Source organism: Phaenicophaeus curvirostris, chromosome 2, assembly GCF_032191515.1.
Source record: "Phaenicophaeus curvirostris isolate KB17595 chromosome 2, BPBGC_Pcur_1.0, whole genome shotgun sequence".
Lineage (NCBI taxonomy): Eukaryota > Metazoa > Chordata > Aves > Cuculiformes > Cuculidae > Phaenicophaeus > Phaenicophaeus curvirostris.
Window position 1 is genome coordinate 57022671 of NC_091393.1, and position 12393 is coordinate 57035063.

At 35.8% G+C, this 12393-nt stretch overlaps 1 protein-coding gene across 6 annotated transcripts in view; it reads right to left on the minus strand.

Moving 5' to 3' along the window:
* Positions 1-12393, minus strand: part of STXBP5 (syntaxin binding protein 5) — a 104949-nt gene that overhangs the window by 21193 nt on the left and 71363 nt on the right. For 2 of the 6 annotated variants that reach the window (XM_069852149.1, XM_069852147.1), the window contains exon 19: positions 7802-7864. In XM_069852149.1, the coding sequence (XP_069708250.1) occupies positions 7802-7864 (63 nt within the window). Of the gene's footprint in view, positions 1-3289; positions 3338-3424; positions 3485-7801; positions 7868-12393 lie in introns of all 6 variants that reach the window. The other 4 variants (XM_069852148.1, XM_069852146.1, XM_069852145.1 and 1 more) reach the window with 3 other exon arrangements.

The following is a 12393-nucleotide window of genomic DNA, read 5'->3' on the forward strand; positions in this document are numbered from 1 at the left end:
AATATAGATAATCTGTGTTGAAATGTCTAAATTTGATAAGCACAGGAAAACCATTTTACAAGAGAATGTAAAAGATGTAGCTGATATAACCAAAATTAGATCCAAGTATTAAAAACACATTGGAAGAAACAGTCTTATGCTGGCACTAGGGCATCTTAAGATTACTAGCAACTTAAGTTTTGATTCTGTGAAAACAATTTTAATAGTCAATTAATTTAGCACTGTTTGAAAAATACAGGTGTATCCTTAGCAAGTAACAAATGCGCAAAACCTTAGGTCAACAGTAACAGCAAGGATTACAGAAGTTTGGAATTAAACCTACTGTGTATAGGCCTGCTTACTAATATAGTTTGGAATTGCTTCTGAAGTTATAAACTGCAGAAGATAAATAAAACCATTCTTTCCTAAAAATTAATTGACACATAGCCTACCAGAACAGTTACAAAGGTTTACAATATTAATGTATCTTTTTCTAATAGCAAAGCTTCTTCCAGAAATGGGCATTACAATACCTCTTAAATTGTGACCTGATTCATCACTATATATTTAATCACATATATCTCTTCATGCCAAATAATTAACCAATTAAAGTATGAGTAAATCAGCTTGCTCTCATTGAAGCTGAAAAATTACATGGCCTTAGAAATATAAATACTTACTACCAATTCTTCTTCCTGTAAGTTCATCTACATTTGGTACCCTTCTCTGTACTACTTCACAGCAATTTACTTGCAAATATTTGCAATTCCTAAGAGAAATGGCTGATTTAATAACGTCGATAGTATTTCCTATGACTTCCAGAAAGGGTTAAACCAAGTATCTCCACATACCTAAGGTAGTTGGAACTACTCTGAAGTTCACTTCTAATGCAAATAAAAGGAAAACATGACCTAAAAGCAACATATTCACAATAGGTTTTTAACTTGAGTTACTATCCATTTCTTCGCACAGAACATTCACAACTAAGTGTTTAGAAAAAGAACAGAAGACCAACTGATCTTAACGGTATATGTGGCAAAGCTGAAGTGTTGGTATATGAAGCATTTACATTTTGTTTTATTTATACTATCATTGCAGACTTAGATGGTTTTTGAATCCTCTAATGAAGCAAGAATCCGGGTCTGATACTGTCACTAACGATAGAAATCTGTAGAGATGAAGATGTCTCTAAGTTTCAATAAAGTGATTAAATTGACACTGGCTTTATAGTAGCAAATGCATGTTTATTATGTTACCATAAGCCCTATAACTGAAACAAAATTAGTTCTCACTTTGCAACCAGTATTCTTTTGCTCACTCTTTCCATGTGACAAAAAGCACAGGAGTGATATTAACAACAATTGAAATTATCAATTTAAATAATTCTTGTTCTGTTTCACAAACCATTTGACAGGTTATATTTCAAACATTGACAAAGAATGGAAAGAACTTGAACTGATTGCAGTATATGCCAGTGCAAAGAGCTACAACCACTCTCTATAGATCAAATTCATGCATGTGAGCACAACTGATGGTAAACCATTTGTCTCGTACAACACAGTGAAGAAGACAGAGACACTCACATTTTACAAAACTCATTGTCCATTCACATTTAGTTGGCAAGTCAGTTTAAAACAATGAAATGCAAAAACATGCAACCATACACACCGAAGAAGAGGTATTTTACTTAAACAGAAGAGCTTAAAATATAAGTTTAAAGAGAGCCATGCAGAATATACATGCCAGATGAGGTATAGAAAACATAGCAGTGAAGAGACATTCACTGCATGGCAACAAACCACTCAAGTCTCTTAACAGAATTCAGATAAAATAATTAAGTTTCTTACAACTTCCAATAAATTGTAAATTACACAAACCACAGAATGGACTGACTGGGAGATACTTGTGAATTACAAAAGGCATTGATATAACATGCACAAGGTTAAGCGTTTTTCTCATTAGCAGAACAGAACCCAAGTTTCTAGTTAGCCTAAATTTCCTCTGTGAGAACATATTAATCAATACACATGTACACGAGACTCAATTTTTTTTAATTACAAGTGAATTGACATAACGTATTATTGGCAGTCATTTGCTTGCCTGAATTATATTTAGGCTTCCACTGACTCAGAGCTCATCTTCCCTAACATTTGTTATCACTGCAAGCAGGGCTCAATACAGTACTGAGCAAAGGGCATATTCTTGCTCTTTCTAATTCTGTTCTTCAGATTCCAAAGACAAACACATCATTCATCTAAGGGAATTTTGAAGGATTCTTCTTCTCAGTTAGTGAATTGCAATTAAGGGGATTAATGGTTTTGGATAAAAGTCAAATTGCCAAACAGCAAATCAACGGGAGAACACAGTAAAAGGCACCTCTTAGTGGTCTTAAACGATGGTTCAACCCAACCTACGAAACAGTAGTTTAGCAAACAGTTTCATTATGTGGCTTCAACCTTTTGATCTGACTAAAGAGATAAAATTAAATCCTTCCATGATGATACACTAATGTACTAAACAAAACCAAAATAAACCACTAACAGTGATTCTGAAATGAAAATAATCATATCTCAGTTACAGAAGAAGAGTCTCTTTCCCAAAATTAAATCATACAGCCTCTTCCCTTAATTTATTTAATAGGACAGTTGTCAGAAGCAGAGTTAATTTCCATTCCAATCATAAAAGGGTTCAATCTACCTGCATACAACATATTCCAAGGCAATTTTGTTGCTAAATTGTTTAGACAAAAATCTGGAGCTGGTAGGGTATTATGTCACTGTTGGATGCAGAGAAGTAAATACAGTTCTTGAACAGTAATGAGCTGTAGGGATCTATGACCATTTCCTCTTCCAGATGATTAAATGAAAACATGACACTACCTCTATCTTGACCATAGTCATATGGAAAGCTGACCATATGGCTATAAATGCAACACAAAAAGGAATTAAATCAGCCACACATTCTCAAAGGGAGCGTACCTTTGCAAAAGTGGTGGAATAATGTTGTGACTTGCATAGACTGAACTCTTAATATGGATTAGAATTTCACCCATCCAGAAAACAGAAGTGCATTTGTAAAACAAGATAATTTAAACCATCAATATTTTTGATTTTTAAAAAAAAATTATTGTGCCCAGTGTATTTAGTACAGAAGCAGCCCACAGATTTACCAATTAGCGCAGAGAATGAAAAATTAATAACTTAATGCCTCGAACTTTAATTTTGTCTTTTTTTTTTTATTGCTGCTGGGTTAGTGTTGCATAGATTAAGGCACTAGATTAAGAACAGAGCAGAATTTTTCTGGTTCCTACCTATGTCATTGGCTACCATCTTGGAAAACTTTCTGCTTTTGGTCTTCACTGTAAATAATATTTTAATAAAAAAGATCAATCTAAATGTATCAAAGTATTATAAAAAAAAGACTATAGCAAAGAAAAATACTGTACCCTTTTCTATAAAATTATTCATTTTCTGATCATCATCAGAATTGTTTGGCGAACCAGAACCTATGAGTGAAGACAGAATGAAATGGATATACAAACATATAACTGACACAAAATCAATGTATAATACAAGGTGTGAGTTTAAAGAAAATACAAAGATGTATTAAAATATTCTATTATTTTGATATGACAGGGATTCTGTCATACTGAGTTTAGCCACAAAAATTATAACATAAGGTACAAATGTTGCATAATGCAGCATGTTTATTGCTAGAAATATTTCCCTCATGGAATAATCTGTTTCCAGTAACATATATTAACCTCAGTTATGATTCACAGAACACTGTTATTACAATGAACTCAGGTTTTGAAAATTTGGGGTTTTTTCCAATGCAGTAAGCCACAGTTCCTCAACTATCCTGCAGACAACCTGAAGCTAATGCTATCACAATTTTCCAAATTGTTAATATTGAAAAAAGTGGTGCCTAAAGGCCACAAATTGAAGCTTATCATTGTAATGAAATTAGAACACTGTTCAACGAAAAAGTGCCAAATTTCATAGATTATGTATTGTGGAAGTAAAAAATAAATAAATCATAGAACGCAAACATTTTGACATTCATGGACACAAAAACTCGACAGTTTACAATGTTATACAATATACTAAGGGTCAGACAAACACCCTTGGAGCCTAAGCTTATTACCATTTAACTTCTGTAGAAAAAACAGGAGATAAAGTTATAATTTTCCATGCATTTTCATAGTATTTCTACAGTTCTGTGTTATTAAAGCTGTAGGATAATCTCCTAACTTGCATAGACAGGCAGTTCCCTTCCAGTCATCTCGACTGTATAACCACCCACTGGAAGAAGTCTAGTGGAAGTTAGCTTCTACTTCTCTTCACCTTGGCATGGAAAGGTGGAAGAGGTGGAAGATTTAGATCACTTAAGCAAATGCAGACTCCAGCCTAAACATGGGCTTGACTGTTTCAGAGACCACATTCCTGTCAAAGTCAATATCACACTCAATTGCCAAACCCATCCTCCAATCTTAAAGCTAGTAACAAGCAAACTTTTTGTGCTACTGTATTTGCCTCTTGACTAGAGAACATCTAGATTCAAAAAAGTTAATTTAAATCTGGCCTCTTTCCTGCATCTCAAGCTCACCAACACTGTGCTGCTGATTTCACCAAAATGTCCTTTCTTATCTGTTGGAAAACAGAATATAATTTTCAAGCTTCTTTCCACTCGAGTGCTCTTGCCCAGAAAAGGTGTAAAACTCAAACAAAATCTAACGAACTGCAGTTCTTTTCTCTTCATTAACATCCCCAAATGACTTCTATATCAGGGAAGTGCCTCCCTCTGACGACCTTTCTCAAGGAAAATTGGAGAAACATGCCATGAACCTTATGAGAGCCGGGAGAAGAGGACAGAATCAAGAGAAGCAAGGCAGAGCAGGACTTCAAGATTCTATTTTACAGGGGAGTGCAACAATAGCTTTCCTCCACCATCTTCTAGCTGTTCACTGTTTTTGGTACTTCAGACTTATTGCTCTTCAGTACTGCGTGTGTCCCTAAGACAACACATACCTTTTTTTTTTTCTCACAGAACACTCAGTTCTCCAGACTTCTATATTTTAGTCTAACATGAACTAACTTCAAAACAGTCTTCTCACAGTCAACTAGAATTGGGGATTGATTTCTACCTCTGCAGGACTTAATCCCCCGTAATTCTACTTCCTTTCAGGACATTTAAATCCTTCTATCCTAAATTGCCTCCTTTATTATCCTCCTAAATAAATAAACAGATTACATTAATTTTTAACCTACTTCAGCTAGCACAACTCAGACAGGAAGGAGGGAGTGAGGTAAACAGTGAGGGAGGGGAGGCATATCATTTAATTGAGGATTTTTCCATATAAACCTTATTTTTATCTTTAGGTTTGCTTTCATTGCACTGTTAGTAGAAATGGTGAATTGAGTTTTACTATACTTCAACTGCAAATTATTAGGTTGGTGTCAAAATAATTGCTGGTTTTGTCATTGTAAATTGTGATCCTCATTTTGGATTAAACTTCTATTTAACTGTGTTCATGTAGCATACCATTTTAACACGCAAAATTTGCTCTACTTATGCTAATGGTTTTGGTTTCACTGTTTAATCTTTTTTTTACATTATACGGTCAAATTAAAGATGGAAAAAAGCAAATTCAAGCAGTTTTGCCGTATGAGTCCAAAATGGGATAGAAAGTAGCAGAAACTGCTAGCAGTATCAATCAAGCATCTGGCCAAGGGACTCTCAACAACTGCATAGCTCAACATCGCTTCAAAAAATTTCCAGAGAAGGGTCAAGGGCATCCTTCTGCAACAGATGACAACCAACTGAGGGCCATTACTGAAGCACAGCCATGCAAAAGAATGAGAGGTTGCAAAACAACTAAACATTGACCGTTCAACAGTTGTTCAACATTTGCATGAAATTGGAAAATCAAAAGTGCTCAAGGAATGTGTGCTGCATGAGGTGAGCATAAATAAAAAAAAAAAAAAAAGAAAAGTTACTCTTATGAGGTCTGCTCTGCGCTTCTTTAGCATAACAAAACCAAAATCCATTTCTTTATCACACGTGATGGAAAATGGATTCTAAGACAATGGATGGTATTCCACACAGTGGCTAGAGCAAGGTGAAGCACCAAAACACAAAGGTTATGGTCACTGAGAGTCAGCAAGTGAACTCATGGGCTACAACTTCTTAAATCTTGTGAAAAACATTGCAGCAGGGAAATGTTGCCAGGAAATCAACAAAATGCACCAAAAATTGCAACACTTACATCCAACACTAATCAACCGAAAAGGACCAGTTCTTCTCTGTGACAATGCCCAATCACATCTTGCAAATGAGACTGCAGAAACTACACGAACTGGTCCACAAAACTCAGCTTACTCACCAGACCTCTCTCCTACCCACTACCTCATCTTCAAGCATTTTGACAACTTCCTGCGAGAGAACGTCTTCCACAACCAAGCAGAAGCTCAAAATGCTTTCAGAAAATCAACCAGTTGATCAGTAATTTCAGGACTCCAGAACTGTATGCTACTGGAATAGACAGACTTGCTTCTTTTTGGCAAAAATGTGTAGATTCTAATGGTTCTTATTTTGATTAATAAATTTTATTCTAAGCTGAGATATATCACTTTAAAGTTGACAGTTAAAAACATCAATTATTTTTGTACCAACCTAATATGAAAGAAACCTTCTAATTAAAATTAAGTAGTACTTTAAGTTTTAGCAGTAGCAGCTGGACAAGGTTTGGGTTGACACGTGAGTGATGGTGGAGCAAGGTGCAAAAAGTACAGCTTAAGGGTTACAACTCATTAGCTGTTCATTCTAGACATTGTATAGCAATCTACCAGTAACCAGACTTAGCCTGGGCTTCCTAAGTGAGTCAAATTCAAATACCTCAGTAAGAATGATAATTCTTCTTAATCTTGACAGAGAAAGTGATTTACTGCAACTGCAGCACTGCACAGGAAGTTCTTTACAGACATAGGTCTTGATATTTAAAAATGAAACAGGAAAGAGACACTTTATTCTAAAGACCAAAAAAAAATACTTGCATTAAAAAGTGATGCTGAGGTTGACAGCTTCAGCATGCCAACACTTAAGCACTACACACATTTGTCCTGAAACCACATAGTCAGTTAAGACTTTTTAATTACAATTTCCAGCCAAATTTTGCTTTATTTATAAATAAATCTAATTTACTCTAAGAAACGATCAGCAAAAAAGAAAATAACATTGACTGATCTAGTTGAGACTTCTGCACAATTTAAAATGAACATCAGTAGAAAGCAGTTATGAAATTAAAATTTATGTTAGAATTTCTACTAGAACTACCAAAAGGATACTTTATTTTGTTATGCTTTCAACATAGCTTTGAAAGGTACAGATCATAATAGAAAAAGAATCTACCTTCAGATTCCTCTACTGAATATAATTTTGTGCTTTACTGTAAAAAGTGCACATACTACTTTAGGTAACTAAGTTAATCTGAAATTTTGCCCTTTAACTTTAATCACATCAACTATTGCAGGAATTTGTGCATCTCTTAATGCTTCAAAATTCAACTATGCAGTATGTTCCCTGAAGCATAAATATTTCGGATTATATTTCTCTTCATGCATGTTATGACATATTCTTAATGCATCTCAAATCAGCCTTGTTTTAAAAACGCAGTAGTGCAACACATCAAAAACTACGACAGCCCAAACAGTTTGTGAGAAGGTAACAGGCTTTACACAATATCTAACTAGTAAATGTTGACTTAAAGCATGCCATCTCCTAGGCAAATAAGATGCTGAAGACCAGAGAAATATATGATTACCTGAAGTGGGTGATTTGCAGCGATCTTCTGGCACCACTGTACCCTCACTAATATCACAAAGACCTGCTGGAACACAAAAACAGTGTGTAAATAAATACAGCTGCTATTTTGTCCTTGCTTCCACTGCAGTTAGGAACTTCATTGGCTACAAACCAGCCAGTTGTGACAATTTGTCACATGTTACTTTTCCTTTTTTAATGTGGACATTACCCATATCACTGTAGAGATATTTACTTCTTCCTACTAAAGTTCACTTCATAAAATACACTTCATTAAATATTAATGAAAACACCATATTTTCAGCAAGACCAACCTATCAGAACAGTTGATTATTTACATGCTATAGATAAGTACAAGTTTTTTGAAAAAAAACCCTAGTTGTATTAAAAACGTAATTGCAAAAGAAATTCAGATGAAAGAGGATTACAATCACACATGCAGCATGATGCGTGAAACCAGAGTGCCTTTCTTTCAAACCATTTTCCCACCATTACAGTGATATAGTTTGCATACGCTGTTGCATTGCCAAGTTCATTTTCCAGCAAAACTCCTTATTGATGACGCTTTGGGAATTCTGGTTCTAGGGTGCTTACAAAAGCATTTTGCCTTGCATCAAGAAGTTTTACAGAATTCTTTCATTGTCAAATCTGATTGTTTGAATAACTACAATATGTTATCTGAACAGGCGGGACCGCTGGGCTGAGGCCAACGGCATGAGGTTTAACAAGGCCAAGTGCCAAGTCCTGCACTTGGGGCACAACAACCCTATGCAGTGCTACAGACTAGGAGAAGTCTGTCTAGAAAGCTGCCTGGAGGAGAGGGACCTGGGGGTGTTGGTTGACAGCCGACTGAACATGAGCCAGCAGTGTGCCCAGGTGGCCAAGAAGGCCAATGGCATCTTGGCTTGTATCAGAAATGGCGAGACCAGCAGGTCCAGGGAGGTTATTCTCCCTCTGTACTTGGCACTGGTGAGACCGCTCCTCGAATACTGTGTTCAGTTCTGGGACCCTCACCACAAGAAGGATGTTGAGGCTCTGGAGCGAGTCCAGAGAAGGGCAACAAAGCTGGTGGAGGGGCTGGAGAACAAGTCTTACGAGGAGCAGCTGAGAGAGCTGGGGTTGTTTAGCCTGGAGAAGAGGAAGCTGAAGGGAGACCTTATTGCTCTCTACAACTACCTGAAAGGAGGCCTTTTGTCCCAAGTGACGGGGGACAGGACAAGAGGGAATGGCCTCAAGCTCCGCCAGGGGAGGTTCAGGCTGGACATTAGGAAAAAATTTTTCACAGAAAGGGTCATTGGGCACTGGCAGAGGCTGCCCAGGGAGGTGGTTGATTCACCTTCCCTGGAGGTGTTTAAGGCACAGGTAGACGAGGTGCTAAGGGGCATGGTTTAGTGTTTGATAGGAATGGTTGGACTCGATGATGCGGTGGGTCTCTTCCAACCCGGTTATTCTATGATTCTATGATTATCTGAAGGTTCATTCCTTCCATTTTAGTGAAGGAAAAACACAGGAGTCCACAGTCAAATGCCAAAGATGTGTGCTGCCTCATAAGGGTCCTAAATATTATTCCATAGTATTAACTAGAAATATACATGGATTTTTTCTATTTTCCTTTTTGACAAGAAATGGCTGTCAATATTGCCCGTGATTAGAAGAGATGATTTTTATTTATATTTAAAGCTAATAATGCACCATTAGGTTTATTGAATAAAGTTTTCCTTTAGAAATATGGTACTAATGCAAACAAGTATGCAACACTTAACAATAACAGTTTATAAATACTGGTTAAAATGAAAGGGTTTTGCTTGCACACAAATATTTCAAATAGTCAAAAAGCTTCAGAGGTGTACTAGTAATGGCTATGGCAACAAGGGCTTGCACATGCAGTCTGTCTATACAGCTCTAGGCTACACATTTCTCTAGCACATCTGTACGTGTCTGTTAACAGACTGAAAAATAAAAAAAAATCAGCACTACTCTTCTACCAATGCTTCAAAATTTCCAAATACTAACCCAGAACTTAATCTTTTAAAGGAAAAAGAATTCACCTAAAATATTGTATTAACGTGGAACACATTGGAAGTGTGTTGCATTCACATAGTTTCATTCATGCAAAACAGACTTTGTTAAAATTAAGAGCACATACAGCTTGAACCTTAAAACTCAATGCCTAGGATTGATCTGAATTTGTGAAATGACCTACACTCGGTTAGTTAAGCCTACACTTAACAACAGTTCAGGAACTGATTTAAATTCTAAAATCAACGAAGTCTCATTTAGTTGATGTTAGTCTGGTTTAGTTGATGTTTAACTTAAAAACCCAAATAGTTCACATCCAGATCCAGTTCAAGGAGGAAGAGGATAGGGAAAACAATCAGAATAAGCAAGCCCAAAATAATTCTAGGCATGTATTCTCTTCAGGCTTGATTCAATCTCAATTCTGAACCCCTTGCATATTACTTTCAAAAAAGGCTTTTGGTTGTATAATAAAAATTTTAAAAGTCACATGCATGCAAGAACTGCTTCTATTCTGTTGGAATTTGAAGCTGCTGCTGGTAGAACTAAGAAACACTAATGTGAAAAGTCGTATTGTATATATTGTACTAGCCAAGTATAACATTTTGTCACTCCCACCACTAGTGTGTCACAAAAGAGTTCAGAATGGTGTCCTATATGAACTTAATTATGTGACTAAACAAGGAAAAATAACAGCTGTCCACAAGTTTTGGGTTTCAGTCATAACATTACAATTTGTTTGATAATTTGGTACCAGTATTGACTTTGTTCAAGGCTCCTGTCACATTTAGCAAACTGTATGCCAAGCACAGGTCTCTAAACAGTGTAAGTCGTCACTGTATAGTTTTCATCACGCTACAAAGCTTTTATTTACACACTATGTCTTTCAGCACATAGTTAACGTTGGTTCTTTCCCCCCTTTATTACAATCTGAAGTCCAAAGTTCACTTTGTTTTTATCCCTAACAAGCACCCAATGACGCTGTCTAGTAGGCCTCCACAAAACACATACTGCATGCTTCACAAACTATAAATTGCCACCCGAAACATGTGAGTAATATACCTGGTATGAATCACTGACAAATTCCAAAATATGGTCCCAACTGGGAGCTTGTATCTGTTGAGCTAGCCTGAAATGACAGTTTACAGTCTAGCTAGTGTAGAGTGCCTTGTCTCTAAATAGATGCTGCTTTAGGACAGGAATCTGAATTTCTTTTTCTGAGTAGAAAAAAATAAGATGACAGAGACATACATCATATTCTTGCAACAGAAGCGAAGGGAAAAATCCTGCATTTCCATTCATATTTTAGAAGATACATAACTCTTATACTATGAACTTTTTCTAAAAAGGCTTTTTAAGTTTTCAGTTGCTTGACTTCAGACATGCCATTAACTAAATTACAAATAAGTAAGCAGATATTGATGATTTACGAAATAGACAATGAGGATGAGCCAATTCTTGCTGTCTTTTTCTGGCAAAGCCTATGGAATTGGCTGAATATGAAATAATGCTTGTTTCCTACTCCCCTCTATACTGCAATGATTTAATTTTTGGTTCTGCCAGTCTTGGGATGTAATGTAGAGTAACGTGCTACTCTGTTGCATGCTGTCTGAACCTGAATGTAATACAACTAATTAAGAACTTGTCCGAATGCATGATTTTTTAAAAAAATATATTATCTGAAGAAGAATGAGAAATATACTCAGGTTCTTTAAAATAACCACATTAAATACAGAAGCAATTTTTCTAGGAAGATTTAAAAATGAAGTACTAGTACTCCCTTGAAGGTTATTGCTGCTGTAGTTGAAAATGTCTTATTCATAGAAAACTAAACTTAAGTATTAAAATACAAATGTTTGAAGAAAGAATTTAACGAAGGCCTATCTTTCAAAACTAAACAAGGGAAGCATAGGTCACTGGCATTTTTAAAGACAGGTATTCACGTTCAAGAGAGGGAGAATGCAAAATCCAGATGAGTTCAATCTAACTTTTATAATTCCAATCCTATAAACACAGCAAAGGATAGTTCTTTAACATAATAGACTTCTTTGTGGAAAATTACAAAGTAATAATGCTTTATTTAAACTATTAAAGTCTAGGCAACACATACATTGAAAGAACTACAAATAATGAGAAATATTGAAAAACTTCAGAGAAATTATTTTCAGTTTTTAACTAGGCCGCAATACCAGCTAAACAAGATATTGGCAGGATGGTGGAGACAAAGAGAATTAACTACATGATTAAGAAATTAACTCTTTTGTACAAAACCTGTTATAACTTATTCCTAAATTAAATAATCCAAGTAAATTCAGCTTTACAATTCTTGACTTCAGAAACCAGTTTTGGTACTTCTGCCTGTCTTTTGCTTCCCTTCACAATAACAAATCAGTGGCAGATCCTGGATTTTCAGTAGTGTATCATCTTAAAGTGAAGGCATTTTGTTATGCCTCACTCCCTTTCTCCTTTGGCAGCAGAGGATGGAAGAGTGTTCAGAAAGTAGTTTGTAGGTTCAATAACTATTTTTCTCTGAAATGTACTACTTCTTTTCTTGTTGGGATAAAAAATAGCAGAACT